The 26,372-nt window shown below is 49.1% G+C and overlaps 2 protein-coding genes across 2 annotated transcripts in view; both read right to left on the reverse strand.

Moving 5' to 3' along the window:
• Positions 1-3,443, reverse strand: part of LOC123486591 (protein FAM13A-like) — an 89,473-nt gene extending 86,030 nt beyond the window's left edge. Inside the window, 1 exon segment of the mRNA XM_045217954.1 lies at positions 3,141-3,443. Within this exon segment, the coding sequence (XP_045073889.1) occupies positions 3,141-3,167 (27 nt within the window). The 5' untranslated portion in view covers positions 3,168-3,443.
• A 303-nt stretch (positions 3,444-3,746) lies between these two features.
• Positions 3,747-26,372, reverse strand: LOC123486590 (ovochymase-2-like; the record flags this gene model as incomplete). The annotated part of the gene is made up of 13 exons (XM_045217952.1): positions 3,747-4,632; positions 10,907-11,067; positions 12,628-12,823; positions 13,032-13,125; positions 13,311-13,405; positions 13,545-13,657; positions 14,359-14,541; positions 14,758-14,979; positions 15,760-15,894; positions 16,777-16,995; positions 17,406-17,589; positions 17,817-17,980; positions 26,095-26,372. Coding segments are annotated over 13 exons (2,236 nt in total), but the record flags the coding sequence as incomplete, so codon positions are not given.

Genomic DNA, 26,372 nt, shown 5'->3' on the forward strand with positions numbered 1-26,372 from the left:
CAGTGACCTGGAGTAAGGGATACGTGTACTACTCACTCAGCTTACAAAGTGGCACAATCAAATGCAACTCATTTACCTCTCTCTGTCCCTCTCTCCCTCTCTCTCTCTTCCTCCCTCTCTTCCACCCTCATCTCTCTCTCGATTTCAATTTCAATTTAAGGGGCTTTATTGTCATGGGAAACATATGTTTACATTGCCAAAGCAAGGGAAATAGATAATAAACAAAAGTGAAATAAACAATAAAAAAATTAACAGTAAATATTACACTCACATAAGTTCCAAAATAATAAAGACATTTCAAATGTAATATTATGTCTATAGTCGCTCTGGATAAGAGCGTCTGCTAAATGACTAAAATGTAAATGTATATACAGTGTTGTAATGATGTGCAAATAGTTAAAGTACAAAAGGGAAAATAAATATAAATATGGGTTGTATTTACAATGGTGTTTGTTCTTCACTGGTTGCCCTTTTCTTGTGGCAACAGGTCACAAATCTTGCTGCTGTGATGGCACACTGTGGTATTTCACCCAATAGATATGGGAGTTCATCAAAATTGGATTTGTTTTCGAATTCTTTGTGGGTCTGTGTAATCTGAGGGAAATATGTGTCTCTAATATGGTCATACATTTGGCAGGAGGTTAGGAAGTGCAGCTCAGCTTCTCTCTCTCTGTCCCTCCCTCTCCCCCTCTCTCTGTCCCTCCCTCTCCCCCTCTCTCTGTCCCTCCCTCTCCCCCTCTCTCTGTCCCTCTCTCTCTCTCTCAATTAAATTTCAATTTCAATTTAAGGGCTTTATTGGCATGGGAAACGTGTGTTAACATTGCCAAAGCAAGTGAAGTAGATAGTAAACAAAAGTGAAATAAACAATAAATATTAACAGTAAACATTACACTCAGAAGTTTCAAAAGAATAGAGACATTTCAAATGTCATATTATGTATATATACAGTGTTGTAACAATGTGCAAATAGTTAAAGTACAAATGGGAAAATAAATAAACATAAATATGGGTTGTATTTACAATGGTGTTTGTTCTTCACTGGTTGCCCTTTTCTTGTGGCAACAGGTCACAAATCTTGCAGATGTGATGGCACACTGTGGTTTTTCACCCAGTAGATAAGGGAGTTTATCAAAATTGGGTTTGTTTTCGAATTCTTTGTGGATCGCTGTAATCTGAGGGAAATATGTGTCTCTAATATGGTCATACATTTGGCAGGAGGTTAGGAAGTGCAGCTCAGTTTCCACCTCATTTTGTGGGCAGTGTGCACATAGCCTGTCTTCTCTTGAGAGCCAGGTCTGCCTACGGCGGCCTCTCTCTCTCTCTCTCTCCCCCCCCCTCTCTCTATCTCTCTCTCACACACACCACCTTTAATTAATTATCAGTGTAATGATTTTAATGATTATTATCCACTACTAGAATCTGTCAACTACATAGTACATACACATGAGAGGAAATGCATGCAAATACTTAATGGCCTCTAGCCTGCTACTCTATTGTTGACTAGACCAGTCTATTGTGATTAGCCCTATTAACCCCTTATCCCCTCCCCCCTCTTTCAACATCATCCCCCTCTCCTCTCCTCCCCTCCCCCCACCGGACCAGAGGGACATTATCTCACTGCTGCTACAACTTCTCTTGACACTGTGAAAGAATGGCTTCCTATAAACAACTGGAGGGCCGTGATAGTACAGATGAATGATGTTAATTTGATTACCCTGTTGCAGGATAACTTTCCTGCAATGCAGGACATTTAAAACTGACGTTTGTAATTTCCACTTTCAGACTTGACATTCCCTTACAAAAAATGATCCACATAATAATTCACCTTTCCTGTTGCTGCAGGATTATTTTCCTGCTGTAGCAAACTGGCTCAAATTAAGATCCTACATCTGTAGCAACTGTTGTGCGTTGAAGAGAGTAGTCCATACACTCCTCAACTACTTGTGAACACGCATGCTTCTTTTAAAGTCCACCATTACTCCTAAGTGTCTAAATGGGATGCAAGAGCCTATTCTCATTCACATAGCTCTTAGCAGATAAAGAAATTGTGGTGATTTTGCACAAAGAGCGTTCAGACCACACGGAAGTTTAGCTACCTCCTTAACTGACTCACATAGGGGGATAGCATGCCCTAGCATGCTCCCTTTTCTTCCCTCACCCTCTCTTTCCCTCTATCTCTCCCCCTCTCCCCCAATGTGGGTGGCCGTAGGAGCAACTGGTGTGGAGGCACCACAGGAAGAACAGTCCTAGAAGTATCAACTGCTGCCCAACTAGAAATCGCTAGTAGTGACTAGCTAGTATCACAGACTTCATACTATGGGTAGTTGTTGTCCTTATAAGGCATGTAATCCTGAGACTATTGAGGGAATGGACTCGGGTTTACTCATAACATTCCTCAAATGTTCCTAGAGCGAGATGGATTTTATTTTAGGAGTTTGTCATAACGACTTTCATTACAGACTCACATTTAAAAACTGAGTCACTGGATCATTGCTTAGGAACATAGACCCAGGTAGAGTGAGTTGGCATAAAGGTAGCACTGTTCTAGTCATGCTGCCATGATGCCATCCCTACTGGGTTAATGTGTTGTAGCCTATTAGGGAAGTCTGACTCAGAATTACGTGATGTCAAGTAAGAGTTACCAGGGAGAGAAAAGCTTGGTCTGCCTACTGAACACATAGTGCTGGAGAACGTACTTCACCTTCAGTAAACACGTTGTCCCTGTTACTCTGAGGGGTGTTTGTGTTCAGTAGCCTAAATAAAGTTATTTTGAATGTGGAGGGAGATGTAGAGAGAGAGGAAAGTGTTTCAGTGCCAGGAAGAAACAGACTGCAGGACTGTGACAGCTAGAAGACATTTTAAAAAGACTCTCTCTGTGTCCAGACTGATGTAAAAGGCAACTCTCGCTGTCACACACACACACACACACACACACACACACACACACACACACACACACACACACACACACACACACACACACACACACACACAAACAATCACAAAAGAGTGTGTAGCCTATGGCTGAATGAACTGTAAGAGTGTCCGTTATACATCCGTAAAGCCCCTTCCCACTGAGATAGAAGCCCCTGTGCCTGCCGGCCGGGTCGGCTGAGGAAAAATGCTTTGTAGCTACTTACACAGATGGTGAGCGCTCCTGCCCCCATTCTCTCAGGGAAATGCCTTCAGTCTGCAGAAAAGAAGGATGAAGAAAAACTGCTATCCCCCCTCGTTCTCCTCCTCCTCCTCCTCCCTTCTTCTCCCTCTCTTCACTCTTGTCCCGGACACACACCGCCTAATCCTTGCCCAAAGCTGGCAAACCCTTTCACCCAGACTAGTGCCATCCAAAAGTCCCCAGTCAACAACGAAGATAATCCAAGGTAGAGTGAGGAACAATGGGTAAAGACTAGTCCACACAGGAGATTCCCTGCTTTACAACCCCCTGTTCTGAAACACAGATTAGTGGCTGGCTGTCTCCTCCTGGGCTGAAATCTGAGCCCCGCGCTCTCATTGGCTGAGCGGATGGGTCATGTGACTAAAGGAATAGAACTTTGAAGAGTCTGCCTGTAGGATTTGGCTGAGTCAGAAGGGAGAATGGATGACAGTATACTAAGTTTGGGAGGAAAGGGGGATTTGGATGTAAGCTGCGTTTGAAGTTTAACATCCTACAACCACACAAAGATGATTTTATAAGCCTTGTAAGGTAATATGTAGGATCACATTAGTGTTATAGAAGTGGAAAAATATGCAAAATAAGGATTTTATTCGAAGATCCAGAATGTAAGCAATTGCAACATGAAACATGATCACATTACTTAAAATATTTCTACATGGTGAGAATATAAGTTTGATATACAGACATTATTCAGAAAGTATTCCCACAATCATCTGTACAGGTATACACAGTATAATCCTAATGTCCATAAGGTACTGTGGTGCTGGAGTGTATTATACCTACCTACTGGGGCGGCAGGTAGCCTAGCGGCTAAGAGCGTTGGGCCAGGTTCGAAACCCTGAGCCGAATAGGTGAAATACTGTATCAGTCGATGTGCCCCTTGAGCAAGGCACTTATTGCTCCTTTAAGTCGCTCTGGATAAGAGCCTCTGCTAAATGACTAAAATGTTAAATGTATTATGAAACCTCTTGGGGCCTGCAGTGTATAAATACTGTTGTGTTAAACCTTAATGAGTATAGAAGGTGGAAGTAGAAGCTGCCCTAACAGGATCAGATCATTTCCCACCTACCTAATAGATAGTGTTAAACTAATCTGATCCTAGATCTGTGGTAAGGTTCCAACTCCATCCCACACTATCCAACCTGACATAACAGTTCTGAGATGAGTCATTATAATCTGATCCTAGATCTGTGGTTAGGTAGCAACTCCTACCCATACCATCTAAATCAACATAACCAAAGAGTTCTGAGATCAGTGATTTCGCCTTAATTTAGCGACTTCTCATAGATGAACCTCTTCATGTTGTCGTCGATCCAGTCGTTGAAGGAGGACACTCTGGTGAACACAGAGGGTTTCTTGTCCTTGATACAGCCAAAGGCGCCGAAGCTGACGATGCCATGGACCTCCCAAGGGTCGGAGGCCGAGGGTTGGCAGGCGAAGGGTCCACCTGAGTCACCCTGCAGAGGAGGAGAGGAGAGAGGGATGAGGAGAGGGGAGAAAAGGAGAGAGGCAGGACACGAGAGTGGAGGAGAGGAGGAGAGGAGAGAGGGATGAGGAGAGGGGAGAAAAGGAGAGAGGCAGGACACGAGAGTGGAGGAGAGGAGAGGAGGATGAGGAGAGAGGGATGAGGAGAGGGGAGAAAAGGAGAGAGGCAGGACACGAGAGTGGAGGTGAGGAGGAAGGAGGGTGACAATTTCAATGTAATTATAGGATGACAACTAAAATATTAAAGGGATGGAACCAGCAACTGTCCCAAAATAGTTCATTACTTTTACCGATATATCAGTCTTGCAAAGAACATAATCGCTAGTGAATTATTTTCAGACATTAATTCACATCATAGGATAGGAAGCACATGTACTCAACGTACTCAATGTACTCAACGTACTCAGGCTACTAAGGCTGAGGCTATAGGGTAACAACACACTCTACAGAGGAAAAGAACAACAGAGAGCAGCTGGGTAAAATACATAACAGCACGTGACGGTCCAAGACTCTCACACACTACAGTCATTCATACAGACCTCATCAAATCCCCGAGCTGACAAGGTAAAAATCTGTCGTTCTGCCCCTGAAAAAGGCAGTTAACCCACTGTTCCCCAGGCGCCGATAACGTGGATGTTGATTAAGGCAGCCCTCCACACCTCTCTGATTGAGAGGGGTTGGGTTAAATGCGGAAGACACATTTCAGTTGAATGCATTCAGTTGTACAACTGACTAGGTATCCACCTTTCCCTTTCCCTTAATGACAGACAAAACTGTGTAGTTCCCACGCTCTCTGTCCTCTGTCCCACCACAACAACAAACAAATGAAACCATTATCAAGGCTGACTGATCACAAACAAACGCTATCTGCTGTATTACATAATGCATTCCAATCAGGAGAAGCCACTGGACTGTATTTTCATTGCGTAATGTGATGCCACGAGAGGCTACCGCTTCCAGCGGGGTTGCCCAAGTAGTGCAAGGAGTCCAGGTTCAACCAAAACAAGGATTTTATTCAAGGTCTTCGGCAACTAACGAAATTATAACACAATTCTCTTCTTCCCCGAGCCCACCCTCCAGACCGTGTCTCTTCCCTTCCAAACAACTCCAGCCCATCAGCCCCTGATTGGTTTCAGCTGCGTGGGAAGATTGGCCACAGAGGGTTGGAGTTCCCGACCATACCAGCAGATGGAGCCATAGCTGTCTGGGTTTGCAGCCACCTCAGGGGGATGTAACGTCCCTCCAGGACACAGCCTCTCGTGACATCACACATCCCCCTCCTCGGGACCGACGTCCTCGTCGGGGTAAAGGCAGTGAAGAAGGCATCACGCCGGGAGAGGGCGTCCGCATTTCCGTGGTGCTTGCCAGCCCTGTGGACAACCGAAAAGTTAAACGGTTGCAAGCTCAAAAACCATCTGGTTACTCTACTGTTTGATTCCTTGTTCTTGGCCATCCACTGCAGAGGGGCGTGATCAGATACCACCATGAAACGTCGGCCCAGGAGATAGAACCGAAGGGACTCCAGGGCCCAGACTACAGCCAGACATTCCTTCTCCACCGTTGAATAGTTCTTCTCTCTTGGAAGTAACTTCCTGCTTAGGTAGAGAATGGGATGTTCTTCCCCGTCATGTGCCTGGGTGAGGACAGCACCCAGACCCACCTCCGAAGCATCCGCTTGGACCATGAATTCCTTCTTGAAGTCTGGTGCCACCAGGATCGGACTGGAGCAGAGTGCTCGCTTCAGGTTGCGGAAAGCCGCCTCCGCCGCAGGGTTCCACTTCACCATTCGTGAGTGGCGTTTGGTCGTCAGCTCCGTCAATGGTGCCGCTATGGTAGCAAAATCTGCAATAAAGCGTCTATAGTAGCCAGCGAGGCCCAAAAATGACCTTACTTGCTTCTTGTTGATGGGCTGCGGCCAGTCCTGTATGGCCCGCAGTTTGGCTTCCTGTGGTTTGACCAACCCCCGCCCAATGGTGTACCCCAGGTAGTTTGTCTCACTGAAGGCCACCTTGCACTTCTTCGGGTTTGCCGTGAGCCCTGCTTCCCTGAGCGAATCCAGCACCGCTTGTACCCGGGGTAGGTGGCTGGCCCAATCCTGACTTTGTATAACCACATCATCCAAATAAGCCGCTGCGTGCCTCTTGTGGGGCGCAAGGACTCGATCCATCAGGCGTTGGAACGTGGCAGGTGCCCCGTGGAGACCAAACGGAAGTCGGGTATACTGGTAGAGCCCCTCCCGGGGTGGCAAAGGCTGTCTTCTCCTTAGACGCCGGGGTCAAGGGCACCTGCCAGTAGCCTTTTGTGAGATCAAGAGTGGTTATGAAACGAGCATGCCCCAAGGAGTCTATTAAATCATCGACACGAGGCATTGGGTATGCATCAAATTCAGACACTTCATTCAACTTTCGATAGTCATTACAAAATCGTACTGAACCGTCTGGCTTGGGAACTAGTACTATGGGACTTGCCCAGGCACTGTGGGACTCTTCGATTACTCCCAACTCCCGCATCTTCCTTACCTCCTTCTGTATAACCACTTTACGAGCCTCTGGCACGCGGTACGGGCGCTGGTTTACCGTTCGGCCAGGCATGGTGCGGATCTCATGTTGGACCACCTCTGTGTGACCGGGAAGGGAGGAGAAGACATCCTGGTTCTGCTCCACGAGTTCCAGGGCCATCTGTCGTTGATGTGGGGACAGATTTGGACCCAGCTGAACCTCTTCTCGCGCCGGTTCCTGGGTCTCTGTGGGGGGTAGAGAGCTAAACAGCGCCTCTCTGGCGTGCCACTTCTTTAAAAGGTTAACATGATAAATCTGCTCAGTTTTCCTCTTATCTGGTTGCCTCACCTTGTAGTTTACTTCTCCCATGCGTTCAATGACCTCATATGGTCCTTGCCAGGTTGCCAGGAATTTGCACTCCACGGTTGGCACCAGGACCAGCACTCTGTCCCCCGGCTTAAACTCCCTGGGCTGAGCAGATCTGTTGTAGGAGGCTTGCTGTTGCCGCTGACTGGCCTCCATGTGTTCCCGCATCATGGGATAGATGGCCTTCATTCTCTCCCTCATAGCCCCTACATGGTCGATCAGTGTCCGCTGTTGGCATGGCTGCTCCTCCCAGGCCTCCTTGGCGATGTCGAGCAGTCCTCTGGGTCTGTAGGAAAGCAAGAGCTCAAAGGGTGAAAAACCAGTAGAAGACTGAGGTACCTCTCTCACCGCAAATAATATGTATGGTAACAGCTGATCCCAGTTGCGCCCATCTTCCCCTACCGCTTTCCGCAGCATGGATTTTAGTGTTTTGTTAAAACGTTCGACTAGGCCATCTGTCTGGGGGTGGTAGACCGAGGTTCTCAGCTGTTTGATTTTCAGTAAAGCACAGAGTTCTTTCATCACCCTGGACATGAATGGAGTCCCTTGGTCCGTCAATATCTCTTTTGGGATTCCCAGACTAGTTGAGAGACGGAACAGCTCCTTGGCGATTTGTCTGGATGTAGCCTTCCTCAGCGGAATGGCCTCCGGGTACCGGGACGCATAGTCCAGAATGACCAGAATGTATTGATGTCCCCTGGCACTTTTCGGTAAGGGCCCGACTATGTCTAATCCAATCCTCTCAAAAGGAGTTTCGATAATGGGCAAGGGAATGAGCGGGTTTCTATATGTGGGCTTTGGCGCAACCTGCTGACACTCAGGGCAACTACGGCAGTAGTTCTCTATCTCTTTGTGTACTCCTGGCCAAAAGAAACGTTGCATGATTCTTTCCTTAGTCTTCTCTACCCCCAAGTGGGCCCCTAGCGGGTGTGTGTGGGCTAGGTTGAGTACTGTGGCCCGATAGGGCTGTGGCACGAGGAGCTGTTCATGCACTTCCTCATTTTTCTTGACTATCTGATATACTAACCCCCGGTTTACTGCGAAATGGGGGTAAGTAGGGGTTGTCTTATCACCTAACACTACACCTTCTAATACCTGCACATTTCTTAAGGCATTTGCAAGAGTAGGATCTTGTAATTGAGCCGTACCATACTGGCCTGTGAGAGGGGAAGCTCTTGGGTGCCTGGGACGTCTTCTTCACTGGAGAACGGAGCACTTTCCTGGGCTGCGTTCTCTTCTCCGTATCCGGACCAGTCTCGGTGTCGGTCTGGGCACCTGCCATCCCTATCAGAGCCCGGGCGGGAGTGAGTAACTCGGAGGATTGCACCGGAGCCTTCCCAGGATGAGTCTTGCCTCTCCGTTTCCGAGGTACTCGGGTTATCCTCTCCTGAGACTCTCTCCAGAGTGGGTAAAAGGCTGGGCAGTCTCGTCCAATTAGGACAGGGACGGGGAGGGAATCAACCACCCCCGCCGTCGTGTGTATGGTTCCCCGTGTGCTGGTCATTGTAAGTTCAGTAATGGGGTATTCTCTGGTGTCCCCATGGACACAGGAAACTGGGAGGACTTTCCCCGGGGTCAGACACGTTGGGCCCACCAAATCCTTACGCACCAGGGTGGCCCGGCTACCAGAATCCAGTAAGGCCTCCACATCATGGTGATTCACAGTTACCGGGCAGGTGGGGGGGTCGATCTGGGCCGCCATCTACGACTCCCAAGAGCGAGGCAACACGGTGTGTGGGTGCTGAGCTGGAGGACTCCGCAGTGGGCATAGGTTCATCGGCTGGTTTCCCACACTGCCAGGAGATATGTCCCATCTCCCCACACCGGTAACACTGTCGAGTTTCCCCCTCCTGGTGTACTCTTCTTGGACCCGCCTGGTTTCTGGCTCCCCCTGGAGCCGGGATAAGTCCTGACGTGGCTGGGTTCGAGACCTTGGGGTCCTTTGGACGGGTCCTTCCCATTTGTGGTGGGGCCGCACTCCTGGGGTCTTTTCGGGAAGCATTCAGCATCTCCGCTGTGGCCTGGTACTTTTCCACAGCTTCCACGGTCAGATCAGCCGTGGTCAAGGCCTGTTGACTGATGAACCGTTTTTGCCTCATAAGGCAGGGCGCGTGAGTAACGATCCACCACAACGGCCTCCACCACCGCCGCTGCTGTATTCCTCTGCGGATCCAGCCATTTCCTTGCGATTCGGACAAGTTCATGCATCTGCGCCCGAGGAGGTTGGTCTGGTTGGAAGGTCCAACTGTGAAAGCGCTGGGCCATACCAAATTTTGTGAGTCCATATCTGCTGAGGATCTCAGACTTCAGGGCATCATAGTCAGTAACCTGGTCAGGGCCCAGGTCCCGGACAGCATTCAGCGCTTCCCCGGTTAGAAAGGGGGCTAACAGACCAACCCACTGTTGCTTGGGCCAGGCTTCCCTAGTGGCCGTGGCCTCAAATGCATGCAGGTATGCCTCAATGTCATCGGTAGCTCCCATCTTAGATATAAAGTCACTTGCCTTTATTGGACGGGTATTTTGGACCACCCTCTGTCTCTGCAACTGCAATTCCTCTGCCTTCAGAAGGTTGGCTTTCTTTTGCTCCTCCAAGAGAGCCACGTTTGCTTGCATCTGGGCTTGCTGGCCAGCAACAAGGGCTTTCAATATGTCCTCCATTTCAGTCGGCGGGGAGCCTACGGCCAACTTGGAAAACTGGGTGATCAAACCTTCGGTATCCTCCTCTGACATGCACTATTAACGCTTGAGCGTGCCTGTATTCTCCACCATCTGTGATGCCACGAGAGGCTACCGCTTCCAGCGGGGTTGCCCAAGTAGTGCAAGGAGTCCAGGTTCAACCAAAACAAGGATTTTATTCAAGGTCTTCGGCAACTAACGAAATTATAACACAATTCTCTTCTTCCCCGAGCCCACCCTCCAGACCGTGTCTCTTCCCTTCCAAACAACTCCAGCCCATCAGCCCCTGATTGGTTTCAGCTGCGTGGGAAGATTGGCCACAGAGGGTTGGAGTTCCCGACCATACCAGCAGATGGAGCCATAGCTGTCTGGGTTTGCAGCCACCTCAGGGGGATGTAACGTCCCTCCAGGACACAGCCTCTCGTGACATCACAGTAACATAATAACAAGCCACTTGGTCTGGGTAGAAGCCAAGGTGATACAACCAGCCTACCCCCGTAACCTACCCTTACCTACCCCAAAACAAAGCACTAAAGCTGGTTAGTTGGGTTGAACAACCAGGATTTCTCCCAACCTCTCCTAGCGCAAAACTAGCCACTCTCTGGGTAATAGTTTGTACCACCAGACTCTCTCCTTCCCACCCACTCTCCCTTCCTCCCCTTGCCCAAAACGAGACACTGTGGCTGGGTAGGGGTCCGTAGTCTACCTGGCAGGCTGACTTGAGCTCGTCTGGAGACTCGTATCCAGCGCAGATCATGGAGGGTCTCAGGGTGTCCCACCAGTAGGCTGGTTTACTGCAGGTGGCGAAGGGGACGAGGGGCAGAGCTGCCTGGTTCAACTTCTCAGATACAACAGGGAAGAGGCTACCTGGAGAGAGAGAGAGATGGGAGGAAGGGGCGGCGTGTTAGGGGAGTGGGTAGACAGGCATGCCCATGTAATGTTCCATTGCAAATGTCTATAATGACCATTACAACTGCTGTCTAATTCAACATGGACATGATCACATGGTCGCCATGCTAGCTAGCTTCTTAGCTTGCAAGCCTCGCTATCCTCATTGAACCCCCGTTGGTGAATAGCCTTAACATATCACGTCTCCTTGTACCTCTATACATGACTGATCAATAATGGATATCCAGTAGGTCTACTAACTATGTTATAGTCCTAGACTAGAGTAATCACTGAGAGTCAATGGGAGCTCAGATAGATACAACAGAACAGAATATGTTAGAGTCAGATATAGTGTGTGTGTGTGTGTGTGTGTGTGTGTGTGTTTGTGTCGCTACCTTGTCACTGTGTGAGAGGTTGAGTGCTTCCTCTGTCTCTCTCTCTGGGGTCATCTGCTGCAGTATTGTGCTGAATTGATTCAGACTCTATACATGGTGTCAATACTGTGCTGAGTTGATTCAGACTATATACGTGGTGTCAATACTTTGCTGAGTTGATTCAGACTCTATACGTGGTGTCAATACTGTGCTAAGTTGATTCAGACTCTATACGTGGTGTCAATACTTTGCTGAGTTGATTCAGACTCTATACGTGGTGTCAATACTGTGCTGAGTTGATTCAGACTCTATACGTAGTGTCAATACTGTGTTAAGTTGATTCAGACTCTATACATGGTGTCAATACTTTGCTAAGTTGATTCAGACTCTATACGTGGTGTTAAGTCTGTGCTAAATTGATTCAGACTCTATACATGGTGTCAGTACCGTGATGAGTTGATTCAGACTCTATATGTGGTGTCAATACTGTGCTGAGTTGATTTAGACTCTATACATGGGGTCAATACTGTGCTGAGTTGATTCAGACTCTATATGTGGTGTCAGTACTGTGCTGAGTTGATTCAGACTCTATACGTTGTGTCAATACTGTGCTAAGTTGATTCAGACTCTATACGTGGTGTCAATACCGTGATGAGTTGATTCAGACTCTATATGTGGTGTCAGTGCGGTGGAGTGTCACCTGGCCTCATGAAAACGTTATCATCAGCCCTGAAAAGAACATAACACAACCAGCCAGCCAACACCATGTTTTGTGTTAATATTGTAGCCTGTTTATAACCCCTCCTAGTCCTAGGAGAGGAAAGCCCTGTTAATGGCAGTCAAGTGTCAAGTAGAATGGGAGCTGGGTGAGATGGGTGGAGCTATCACTGTCAGTTTGATGAGAGGTTCTTTAGGGCTGATGTTGTTATAGCATCATAAAAGAGTGAAACATTTAGTCTCAGCAGAGGTAGGTGTTGCTATGCAATATGTGCTGTGTTTTTAAAGGGTGTATTTAAATGGTGTATTTTGAAATGTGTATTTGAAGGCTGTGTGTGTCATGTATCTGAATTGCAAGGGTGTGTCTGTGTATGTGCACCTGCGAATGTGCCTATTGATAAACTACTATTCCTAAAAAACACTAACAATGTTTTGTTTCCCATCATACCTTTCTCGTCTCCCCAACCCGTTACGTAGCAGGGTTTCCCAGCAGGCATCAGGGCGCCAGGCACCGGCAAACACACGGGACTAATCTCCCTGGTCATGTTGACCGCAGCGCTCAGGTGCACCAGGGCGATGTCGTTAGTGATGTCCGTCTTGTCCTGCTCGTACACGAAGCCCTTGTGCCTGATGATGCCGTCCACCTGGAGTCAAAGAAATCCAATCAAATTCAACTTTATTTAAAAAATGTTAAGTGCATTTAAAATCGCAACCCACTTTACAGTAAAACAATAAAATTGAAGGAGATTAAAAACAATCAATGACAATACAGAAAGAGAGATATCATATTACAATTTATACTTAGATAATACATGCTTTTATATTTCAATAAAAAAAAAAAATGCTGTTCACCTTGTAGCAGGCCTCATGGGAAGGGAGGTCCCGGGACGAGTTCATGTGGTGTTTACCCAGACACATGCGCCAATAGGCGGGGTTACCCAGAGGACTAGATGGGGTGGAGGGAGAAGGGATTATTGGTTTAGGTTAGAAGTTAAAGGGAGTTGCTATTATTACTTGTTACTCAAATTTTGGGATTGGATAGAATAATGTGTCAACATGAGGTTTGTGTGCGTGTGCGCGTGTGTGTGTGTGTGTGTGTGTGTGTGTGTGTGTGTGTGTGTGCGTGCTTACGCCATGAAGCAGTGAGCGGCCGTCAGGATCCATTCCTCGTGGATCAGGGAGCCTCCACAGCCATGCATGTAGGGGATGGGATTGAACGGGCTGGCCTGGAGAGAGAGAGCGATTCATCAACATACATGATTACACTCACAACACACATGCATGTTGGCACGAGTTGCACGTAAGTCCTGCACATACCACACACACACGCACACACACACACACACACACTAACCCAGGCCTCACCTGCATGGAGACTTGCCAGGGCCAGGAGTGGGGCACAGCCTCCACCCCGTTGACCACTCTCAAGGTAGCATTACTGGGGGGCACAGCAGGGCTGCCACATGTCTCAGGCCAGCCTATAGGAAGAAGAGAGAGACAGGTCAATATACAGGTAATGAAAGGCACTAATGAATGTATTTTCAAAGTGTCAGTCAGTGGGAAATGTCACCTTGCCGTTGGAAAGGGATAGCCACTTATAACTGAAGTCTGGTTGAGCTGGCAAAGCTTCAAGCTTCAAGCCAGTGCAACATTGGAAATTGATGTACCTAGAGATAATGCCTCTGTAGTAAACATTGCAGTTGTCCAGATGAACTTCCCATGAGGAGAAGGTAGAAGTTGGCCATTTTTATTTCATTTAACCTTTATTTTGACATGGAGTCATGCTGAGATCAAGGCCTCTTTTACAGATGAGCCCTGTATACACATCAATACACATCAATATACACTATACACATCAATATACACTTTACATATCAATATACACTATCCATATCAGTATACACATCAATATACACTATACACATCAATATACATATCAATATACACTATACACATCAATATACACTATAGACATCAATGTACATTATACATATCAATATTCACATCAATATACACATCAATACACAAAAAGCAAAACACAATCATAGAAAACAAACACATTCTTCAGTAAAAAGGTCCTCAATCTGCATTTGCAACAGATCTAAGGTCAGATATTTTTATTCTCCCTAATGGTTCATGTTAGGATTTGTGTCAGGGTAATCTGATCCTAGATACTTACTGATAGTGATGTTGTCCCAAGGGTTAGCGGGAGGGGGAGGCAGAGTGGGGAACACATTGGGATCAATGGTCCAGTAACCACGGAAACCCTTCTCCACATTGGCTTTGTTGCTGAGGAAACGGACCACAGCCGTGTTGCCGAGGACAGTAACATCAGGGGGCGGGGCAAAGCCACAGAAGCGACCTGCACAGGTAACCAATCATAAATAAGAAATGTATGTTATTGAAGTAATGTAGATTTATCACATGTACTTAGTTACATTGATCAAGGTAATGTACAACTGAAAAAAGGACAATATGAAACTTGAATCAACAGCAGTTTGCAGAAATTAAACAAATTATCCTCTCTATGAATTCTATTTCAATGGCATCTCTATTGTTTTATCTCTATGGTACCAACCTTGTGAGGTCAGCCCTGCTCCACCGTAGATCTCCACGTAGTCCACACACTGTCCCAGCTGGTTCACGGCCTGCACCTCAAAATGGGTGAAGACAATATGGATGTTCTTAGCTGCGGGGATGGAGATATGCCAGGTACACACAGCCTGGTCTAGGTAGTCATTAGGCCAGTTAGGAGAGGTGAGTTCTCCCTGATCACTGCTGAAGACACCTCCACATGGAACTGTAGTGGGAAGGGGGAGAGAGAAGGGTGGGGAGACGGGGAGATGGGAGGAGGGAGAGGTAGAGGGAGAGAGAGAGTCAGGACCTCAGTTTAGAGTGCTATTCTAAAAGTATTTGTGTAAACCCATAGGAATGTTAGGCTTAGTGGTGAAGACTGAAGTTGCACCTAAGCACTGATCTGAAGTCAGCTATGTATTCCGCCATGGCCCATATGGTGAATGTTCCCATTAGGAGGGTTACTAAAGGTGCTGATCCTAGAACTGTGCTTAGAAGCTTCTTCCAGTAGGAACGTCTATCCCCACTCACCCTCACTGGGGTCCACAGCCTTCCAGGAGGCCCTGAAGCCCAGCTCCTCACCCTCACTGGGGTCCACAGCCTTCAAGGAGGCCCTGAAGCCCAGCTCCACTCACCCTCACTGGGGTCCACAGCCTTCCAGGAGGCCCTGAAGCCCAGCTCCTCTCACCCTCACTGGGGTCCACAGCCTTCAAGGAGGCCCTGAAGCCCAGCTCCACTCACCCTCACTGGGATCCACAGCCTTCCAGGAGGCCCTGAAGCCCAGCTCCCCTCACCCTCACTGGGGTCCACAGCCTTCAAGAAAGCCCTGAAGCCCAGCTCCACTCACCCACACTGGGATCCACAGCCTTCCAGGAGGCCCTGAAGCCCAGCTCCCCTCACCCTCACTGGGGTCCACAGCCTTCAAGGAGGCCCTGAAGCCCAGCTCCACTCACCCTCACTGGGATCCACAGCCTTCCAGGAGGCCCTGAAGCCCAGCTCCACTCACCCTCACTGGGATCCACAGCCTTCCAGGAGGCCCTGAAGCCGGTGTCCACCACCTTGTTGTTGGAGGTGAAATAGAGGCTCAGTCTGTCACCGATACTCACTAGGTCCTGAGGGGGCATGTGACTGCAGTAGGTACCTATAAAGGAGAGATAAGGAGGTTATAGGGTGACATAAGGAGGTTATAAGGTGAAATGGTAAGGTTATAAAGATACATTAAGGGGTCATTAGGGTGCATCACTCTCCTCTGCTTCATATGCACTGACTTGAAAATACAGGATAGATAGAGAGAAGCAATATTGAATTCCTTCATATGCACTGACTTCATATGCACTGACAGGAGGAGGAGGATGGGTGGGTTATAGGGAGGAGATTTGAAAATACAGGATAGATGGAGAAAAGCAAGATCTTTCTTTCTTCTTATTATGAGACAAATCAAGGGTTTCAAAGGCTAATCAACTATTGTTGGCGGAATCTTTTTGTGCAAACATAGTCTCCTAGGCCTTAATCTACAACTGTCATTACAATAACGACAGTAATCTGTCTACTGTAATTAATTATATTCAACTGCCCTATTTTCAAGTCCATCAATATGTGTCCTGGGTGACAAAGCATATCAGTTGTTGAAGAGACAAGAGCTTTCTCTGTGTTACAGCTTTATCTTGTCACAGTGTTTCATCTTGCCTTCCAGTCAGTTTGTACGGCTGCCAAAGCAAACAACTTGACTCTGAAATGTCATTTACTCTTAATCATGTTGGAAAGTAATTACATTGAAGTGGGTGAGGGGAGACACAATAAAGCACAGAGTAATCTCATTTATCAGACACAAGTGACCCCCGCAAATGAATCGTCAGGCAGGGTGTGTTTGTGTGCGCACACGCAAGCCACACATTTACATTTACATTTAAGTCATTTAGCAGATGCTCTTATCCAGAGCGACTTACAAATTGGAAACACACACAGACATACCCCCCCCACCCCCAAACACACACCAAAGGCCCTTACATACTGGCTGTCCTACCTAGGCTGGCTAAGCTGTCGTTTATGGTGACCTTGTCGTTGAGACACAGCTGGGTGTCCTCCAGGGAGAAGTTGTGGAAGCGCAGGTGGACCAGTTTACCGTCGGGCACCTTGATGTGCCACTGGCAGCGGGCACCGTTACTGTAGCTGCCCGGGTGCCCCATGCTAGACAGCACGCCGCTCTCGCCAGTCATATCCTTCGGCCCACCGCAGCCAGATGCTACGGAGAGAGAGAGGAGGGAAAGGGAGGACAGAGAAGGAGAAATGAGGGGGGAGGACAGGAAGGGACAGAGAGAGAAAGAGGGGGGTCGGAAAGAGGGAGAGAGAGAGAGAGAGAGAGAGAGAGAGCGAGAGAGAGAGAGAGAGAGAGAGAGAGTGAGTGAGTGAGTGAATGAGTGAGACAAGAGGTGGAGGATGGGTGGGTTATAGGGAGAAGGGAGAGGAGAGGGAGACATTTGAGAGATACATGGAGGAGAGAGAAAGAAAGAGGGGATGGGCAGGAGAGAGTTAGAGAGAGAAAGAGAGAGAGAGAGAGAGAGAGGAGCAGAAAAACAGATGTCACGCCACTCCAAATCAACCAAAAAGCTTGAGATTAAAACCGGTTTGGACCAGTTGAGAGTCAGAACCTACTGTGCTGGTTGTACATGTCCCTGCGGATGACATTCTCCATCCAGGGGATGTAGGCCGAGGCGCGGGTGAACACAGAGGGCTTCTTGTCCATGATGCAGCCGTTGGGGCCAAAGCTGGTGATGCCATGCACCTCCCAGGGAGCATTGGGAGAGTCCTGGCACACCAGGGGACCGCCCGAATCCCCCTGTGTCACATGACAACAGCACTTCATATTGATGACATCAACACAACCATGACATCATTCATATATCATTGACATGGTGAAATTAATCAAATAGTCTTTCTTTGTTTAAATCATGTAATCACTGCAAAAGTCAATGGATTTATTTTTGCATTATACAGTATAATAGACTTTTCCACTTGGTCTCAAAGCGCTTTCTATAGTATGCGGGTATATATCCCACAGAGTACCTGACAGACAGACTTGAGCTCGTCAGGCAAGGTGTAGCCCATGCAGATCATGGAGGTCTTGACCTGGAACCACCAGTAGTCCATCCTCTTACAGGTGTTGAATGGCACCACCGGCAGGGCCACCTGGTTCAGGGCCTCAGCCACTTTGGCATTCATGGAATCGCCTGATTAAAAAAGATAGGACCAGTTCATTTGTTGTCTGGTCCTCAGCTACTTTGGTATTCATGAAATCGCCTGATTAAAAATAAATTGGTTGCTCCAGTTAATTTATTGTTATCAACTGATAGTGCTTGACATTTGTTTTTGCCTAATCCTTTTTAGAAGCTTTTTCATAGAAAACAAAGGCTGTGTTTACACAGGCAGGCCAATTCTGATCTTTTTTCACTACTTGGTATCAGATCAGCTCTGAAAAAATCTGATGTAAAAAGATCTGATGTGAAAAGATCTGATGTGAATGGTCAAAAGACCAATTAGTGCCTGTGTAAACGCAGCTAAAGTAGTGTGCAGAGAGATCAACATTGAAATTCAGTGGATGTATTTTCAATTGTTAACCAACAGATGGGGTGAAAGCACCGGAAAAACTGGAACCAAGTTTGGCAGTATGGAAATGGGAAACAGGTCAAGAAATGTATTATCGTGGTTGGATGGATTGTTGCATTTTGTTGTAGCTTGTACGTGCTTGTATATATTTGTGGAAAGGAGTCCTACGGTTATTTCTGATGGGAGAATGAGGTCACAATCCTAACATCATGCTCTGACTGAATCCCACTTATCTGCACAATGCATATTGTAGCAACCGTAACCCAACCCCTAGCGACCTCGTCAAGAGATTTGGATCTCTTGGCATAAGGTGTTATTAAAACCTACCCTAACCAGAAACCGTGGATAGATGGCAGCATTCGCGCAAAACAGAAAGCGCGAACCACCGCATTTAACCATGGCAAGGTGACTGGGAATATGGCAGAATACAAACAGTGTAGCTACTCTCTCGGCAAGGCAATTAAACTGGCAAAACATCAGTATCGAGACAAAGTGGAGTCGCAATTCAACGGCTCAGACACAAGACGTATGTGGCAGGGTCTACAGAAAATCACGGACTACAAAAGGAAAACCAGCCACGTCGCCGACACCGACGTCTCACTTCCAGACAAGCTAAACACCTTCTTCACCCGCTTTGAGGATAACGACGTGGCCCACTATCAAGGACTGTGGACTCTCCTTCTCGGTGGCCGACGTGAGTAAGACATTTAAGCATGTTAACCCCTGCAAGGCTGCCGGCCCAGACGGCATCCCTAGCCGTAAATCTCTCCCTATCCCAGTCTGCTGTCCCCACATGTTTCAAGATGGCCACCATTGTTCCTGTACCCAAGAAAGCAAAGGTAACTGAACTAAATGAATATCGCCCCATAGCACTCACCTCTGTCATCATGAAGTGCTTTGAGAGACTAGTCAAGGATCATATCACCTCTACCTTACCTGTCACCCTAGACCAACTTCAATTTGCTTACCGCCCCAATAGATCCACAGACGATGCAATCGCCATCACACTGCACACTGCCCTATCCCATCTGGACAAGAGGAATACCTATGTAAGAATGCTGTTCATTGACTATAGCTCAGCATTCAACACCATAGTACCCTCCAAGTTCATCATTAAGCTCGAGGCCCTGGGTCTGAACCCCGCCCTGTGCAACTGGGTCCTGGACTTCCTGATGGGCCGCCCCCAGGTGGTGAAGGTAGGAAACAACATCTCCACTTTGCTGATCCTCAACACTGGGGCCCCACAAGGGTGCGTGCTCAGCCCCCTCCTGTACTCCCTGTTCACCCATGACTGTGTGGCCAAGCACGCCTCCAACTCAATCATCAAGTTTGCAGACGACACAGCAGTAGTAGGCTTGATTACCAACAATGACGAAACAGCCTACAGGGAGGAGGTGAGGGCTCTGGGAGTGTGGTGCCAGGAAAATAACCTCTCACTCAACGTCAACAAAACAAAGGAGATGATCGTGGACTTCAGGAAACAGCAGAGGGTGCACCCCCCTATCCACATCGACGGGACCGCAGTGGAGAAGGTGGAAAGCTTCAAGTTCCTTGGCGTACACATCACTGACAAACTGAAATGGTCCACCCACGCAGACAGTGTGGTGAAGAAGGCGCAACGAACCTCTTCAACCTCAGGAGGCTGAAGAAATTTGACTTGGCACCTAAAACCCTCAAACTTTTACAGATGCACAATTGAGAGCATCCTGTCGGGCTGTATCACCGCCTGGTACGGCAACTGCACCGCCCGCAACCACAGGGCTCTCCAGAGGGTGGTGCGGTCTCCCGCCCTCCAAGACACCTACATCACCCGATGTCACAGGAAGGCCAAAAAGATAATCAAGGACATCAACTACCCGAGCCACTGCCTGTTCACCCCGCTATCATCCAGAAGGCGAGGTCAGTACAGGTGCATCAAAGATGGGACAGAGATAATGAAAAACAGCTTCTATCTCAAGGCCATCAGACTGTTAAATAGCCATCACTAGCACATTAGAGGCTGCTGCTGCCCATTGAAATATCTAGCAACTAAAAAATGGAACACTAGTCACTTTAATAATGTTTACATATCTTGCACTACTCATCTCATATCTATATACTATATTCTATAATATTCTACTGTATCTTATCTTAGTCCATGCCGCTCTGTCATTGCTTGTCCATATACAGCTCTGGAAAAAATTAAGAGACCACTGCAAAAATATAAGTTTCTCTGGTTTTACTATTTATAGGTATGTAGCTCAGTTGGTAGAGCATGGCGTTTGCCATGCCAGGGTTGTGGGTTCGATTCCCATGGGGGGCCAGTATGAAAAATAAATAAAAATAATAATAATAAAAATAAAAAATAAATATGTATGCACTCACTAACTGTAAGTGTCACGGAATCTGCCGAGGCTGCTCCTCCTCCTTGTTCGGGCAGGCTTCAGCGTTCGTCGTCCCCGGAGTACTAGCTGCCACCGTTGAATGTTTCGATGTTCGTTTGGTTTGGTCTGTCTGTTACACCTGTGTCCGTTTGGTCTTGATTATGTGCCTTATAAGTTTCCTGTGGTTGTTTTCGTTAGTTGTGTGTTATTTTATTTCCTGTCTGTTGGTGGTATCCTGTGCAGTACTCTGGAATTGTTATTGTAACGCACTGTGTTGCGTTGTCGTTTTGCCTCCTCGTTAGAGGTACTTTATTTTGTACTGGTTGTACATTTAGTAAAGTCTTGTTTGACTTAGCTTATGCGTCCTGCGTCTGACTCCTCTCAACGCACCCACATCAACAGTGACAGAATAACACACCTTCATGGAGTCAGCAGGAGCAGCGGCGGCACCCAAGTCCCTCGAGGAACGGATCAGCAATCAAGACACCATGATCCAGCAACTTGGGGCCGCCATGAACGATTTGTCCAACATGCTGCGCCGTTTGGTTACTGGAGAGGTGCCCACATCTTCGCACACCTTACCATCACCATCGGCCAGTCCTCCTCTCCCAGTACCGGAACCCAGCGGCATTCGGCTCTCGCTCCCGAGGGCATATGATGGTACCGCAGCCGGGTGTCAGGGATTCCTCCTGCAGGTGGAACTCTACCTGGCCACCATACACCCGGCGCCCTCGGGATACGAGCGTCTCCGCCCTCATCTCCTGTCTCTCCGGCAAGGCGTTGGAGTGGGCTAACGCCCGAATGGAGGGGGAATAGACGCCGCTACCATCACCTACGCGGAGTTCTCCCGCCGCTTCAGGGCAGTGTTCGATCATCCACCTGAGGGGAAGGCGGCGGGGAGCGTCTGTTCCACCTCCCGACAGGGGAAGAGGAGTGCCCAGGAGTTCGCCCTGGAGTTCCGGACGCTAGCGGCAGATGCGGGATGGAATGAGAGGGCCCTCATCGACCATTATCGATGCAGCCTACGAGAGGACGTTCGTCGTGAGCTGGCCTGCAGGGACACCAACCTCACCTTCGACCAGTTGGTGGACATGTCCATCCGTCTCGACACCCGGCTGGCTACCCGCGGACGTCCCGAATGGGGGTCGTCCATTCCATCCTCCAGCACCGCCGAGCCGATTCCCATGGAGCTCGGGGGTGCAGGCACTAGGGAGAGGAGGAGAGAGAACCCGAGGGGGGCCGTCCCCTGCACCAACTAGTGGCCGTGGAGGGCACACTGCGGCTAGGTGTTGGGGAGGGTCTCCTGGGAGAGGGGACAACAGGTCACGCACTGGGGAGTCATTTCAGGTGAGTAGATGCCCCACTTACCCAGAGCTCTCTGTTGGACACCTGTGTATACCTGTGAGATTTCCACAGGTGGCACCTCATTCCCAGTATAAGGCGCTAGTAGATTCAGGCGCAGCTGGGAATTTTATTGATCGTGTATTTTGTTCTAGGGTAGGAATTCCCCTTCGGCCGGTGGAACCCCCTTTCCCAGTTCATGCTCTAGACAGCCGGCCGCTGGGGTCGGGGTTGATTAGAGAAGTCACAGCACCACTGAAGATGATTACGCAGGGGGGTCATGAGGAGATCATTCCGTTTTATCTGATCGACTCTCCTGCATATCCCGTGGTGCTGGGGCTTCCCTGGTTAAGCACCCATGATCCTACCATTGCGTGGCAACAGAGGGCTCTTATGGAGTGGTCTGCCCAGTGTGTAGGGAGATGTCTAGGTGTTTCCATAGGGGCAACATCGGTGGAGAGTCCGAACCAAGTGTCCGCAATGCACATTCCCCCCTGAATATGAGGATTTAGCACTGGTTTTCAGCAAAACTAGGGCAACACGGTTGCCACCTCATAGACAGGGGGATTGTGCGATAGATCTCCAAACAGGAGCGGCACTTCCGCGGAGCCGTGTGTATCCCCTGTCTCAAGAGGAGACCGCGGCTATGGAGACTTACATAGCCGAGTCCTTGGAACAGGGATACATACGGTCCTCCACTTCCCCGGTTTCCTCGAGTTTCTTCTTTGTGAAGAAGAAGGACGGGGGTTTGCGCCCGTGTATTGATTATCGTAGTATCAATCAGATCACGGTTAAGTACAGTTATCCTCTTCCTCTGATTGCGACTATGACAGAATCATTACGCGGAGTGCGGTTCTTCACAAAGTTGGATCTCAGGAGCGCGTACAATCTGGTGCGCATTAGGGAGGGAGATGAATGGAAAACAGCATTCAGCACCACCTCGGGTCATTACGAATATCTCGTCATGCCATACGGGTTAATGAATGCTCCTTCAGTCTTTCAATCCTTTGTGGGCCCGAGATTTTCAGGGACATGCATGGGCAGGGTGTGGTAGTGTACATCGACCGACATCCTAGTGTACTCTTCTACACGAGCCGAGCATGTAGCCCTGGTACGCAGAGTGTTGAAGAGGCTGTTGGAGCATGACTTGTATGTCAAGGCAGAGAAATGCTTGTTTTTCCAGGAGTCCATCTCCTTCTTGGGTTATCGATTGTCCGCGTCTGGTGTGAAGATAGAGGTTGACCGTGTGTCGGCCGTGCGTAATTGGCAAACTCCAACCACTGTAAAAGAGGTGCAGCAGTTTTTGGGTTTTGCTAATTACTACCGGAGATTTATCCGGGGGTTTTGGACAGGTGGCAGCTCCCATTACGTCCCTGCTAAAGGGGGTCGGTGCGTTTGCAGTGGTCAGCTGAAGCGGACAGGGCATTTGTTAAACTGAAGGACCTGTTCACTTCGGCTCCGGTGCTGGCGCATCCGGATCCCGCTTTACCATTCCAAGTGGAGGTGGACGCGTCAGAAGCCGGTATTGGGGCGGTTCTGTCGCAACGGTCCGGCACGCCACCTAAACTCCGCCCCTGTGCGTTCTATTCCAAGAAGCTCAGCCCGGCGGAGCGTAATTATGACGTAGGGGACAGGGAATTGTTAGCCGTGGTTCAGGCCCTAAAGGTGTGGAGGCATTGGCTTGAGGGGGCTCAACACCCTTTCCTCATTCTGACTGACCACCGTAACCTGGAGTACATCCGGGCAGCTAGGAGACTAAACCCTCGTCAGGCTAGGTGGAACATGTTCCTAACCCGGTTTGTTTTTAAGATCACGTACATCCCAGGGTCCCAGAACGGTAAGGCAGACGCCCTGTCCGCGGTATGACACAGAGGAGAGGTCCATTGAGCCTACTCCCATACTGCCGGAGTCTTGTCTGGTGGCTCCGGTAGTGTGGGAGGTCGATACGGAGATCGAGAGGGCGTTACGTGCCGACCCTACTCCCCCCGAGTGTCCTGTGGGGCGGACGTACGTTCCGCTCGAGGTTCGTGACCGACTTATTTATTGGGCTCATACATCACCCTCCTCTGGACAGCCAGGTTTTGGCCGGACAGTGCACTGCCTTAGCGTGAAATACTTGTGGCCAACGTTAGCTAGGGATGTGAGAGTTTATGTCTCTTCCTGCTCGGTGTGCGCCCAGTGTAAGGCGCCTAGACACCTGCCCAGGGGAAAGTTACATCCCCTGCCCGTTCCACAACGACCATGGTCCCACCTCTCGGTGGATTTTGTGACCGACCTTCCCCCCTCCCAGGGGAATACCACCATTTTGGTCGTTGTGGTTGGTTTTCCAAGGCCTGTCGTCTCCTCCCAATGCCGGGTCTCCCTACTGCCCTACAGACCGCTGAGGCCCTATTTACCCACGTTTTCCGGCACTATGGGGTTCCCGAGGATATAGTGTCTGACCGAGGTCCCCAGTTCACCTCCAGAGTCTGGGGGGCTTTCATGGAACGCTTGGGGGTCTCGGTGAGCCTTACCTCGGGTTACCACCCAGAGAGCAATGGGCAGGTAGAACGAGTCAACCAGGATGTGGGTAGGTTTCTGAGGTCCTATTGCCAGGGCCGGCCGGAGGAGTGGTCAAGGTATATCCCCTGGGCAGAGATGGCACAGAACTCTCTCCGCCACTCCTCCACCAATCTAACACCTTTCCAGTGTGTTTTAGGGTATCAGCCGGTTCTGGCACCATGGCACGAGAGCCAGATCGAGGCTCCTGCGGTGGATGAGTGGATTCGGCGCTCGGAGGAGACGTGGGACGCTGCACATGTCCATTTGCAGCGGGCCATCTGTCGAAGAAGGCGAGCGCCGATCGCCACCGCAGTGAGGGACCGGTATACGCACCGGGAGATCGAGTCTGGCTCTCGACTCGAAACCTGCCCCTCCGCCTGCCCTGCCGGAAGCTGGGTCGGCGGTTTGTGGGGCCTTTTAAAGTCCTGAGAAGATTGAACGAGGTGTGTTACAGGTTACAACTGCCTATTGATTATAAGAATATTAACCCCTCGTTCCATGTGTCTCTTCTCAGGCCGGTGGTAGCTGGTCCACTCCAAGAAGATGAGATACGAGAGACCCCTCTGCCCCCATTGGAAATCGAGGGGGCTCCGGCGTACAGGGTCCGGACCATCTTGGACTCGAGACACCGGATGAGAGGTCTCCAGTATCTCGTGGAGTGGGAGGGGTACGGCCCGGAGGAATGGTGCTGGGTGCCTAGGAAGGACATCCTAGATCCATCCCTCCTGACTGAGTTCCACCGTGGTCATCCCACGCGCCCGGGTCCGCGTCCTCCTGGCCGTCCCCGAGGCCGGGGTCGGCGCACGGCTGGAGCCGCGCGTCAAGGGGGGGGGTACTGTCACGGAATCTGCCGAGGCTGCTCCTCCTCCTGTGTTGGAATTCAACAGACACTGGAATGGAATAGCTGTCATACATGTAGAGATGCTGATTTAAGAATAATTTGAAGTGGTCTCTTAAATTTTTTCCAGAGCTGTATGTATATATTCTTAAATTCCATTCCTTACTTAGATTTGTATGTATTGGGTATATGTTGTGAAGTTGTTAGATATTACTGCACTGTCGGAGCTAGCACAAGCGTTTCACTACACCCGCAATAACATCTGTTAAACACGTGTATGTGACAAATAAAATTTGATTTGATTTGATAGTCGCTGGTCCGGGCTTCCCCTCCAGTTGGCTACAATATCATGGTGTCTTCCAGTAGGAGTCATAATAAATGGCAGACATCACAAAACATCTCAACACCTCACCAGTCTTCACCTCCACAGCCGGTGGCATAACATTGATTGTATCGGCACTACACAATGGCTGCGTCCCAAATGGTACCCTATTCCCTAAATGGCACCCTATTCTCTATGCAGTGTGCTACGTTTGACCAGGGCCAATATGTAGGGAATAGGGTGGAATTTGAGACGCATCCAATTTCCTCATGTGAGACAAAAGACAAAGGTCATAAAAAATCGTGGACGTCCCAAAGCCCCACAACCCCTCACCAGTCTCATCTCCCCAGCCGGTGGCGTAACACTTCTTTCCCCCCTCCAGCACCTCCTCCAGGGAGGGCAGGCAGGAGTAGGAGATCTGATCGCTGGGGGTCACCACCCCAGCCAGCCTGACGAGGGCGATGTCGAACTCCACCGTGGGCACCGTAGGGTACTTGAAGCCCTCGTGGCGGTAGATGCCCGTCACGCCGAAGCAGCGCTCCGTGTCTTCAGTGAATGTCAGGTTGTGTTTGCCCAGGCACATTTTCCAGCGCTGGAGCTCGTCAGCGTAC

Source organism: Coregonus clupeaformis, unplaced genomic scaffold (genome assembly GCF_020615455.1).
Source record: "Coregonus clupeaformis isolate EN_2021a unplaced genomic scaffold, ASM2061545v1 scaf1287, whole genome shotgun sequence".
NCBI classification, from domain to species: domain Eukaryota; kingdom Metazoa; phylum Chordata; class Actinopteri; order Salmoniformes; family Salmonidae; genus Coregonus; species Coregonus clupeaformis.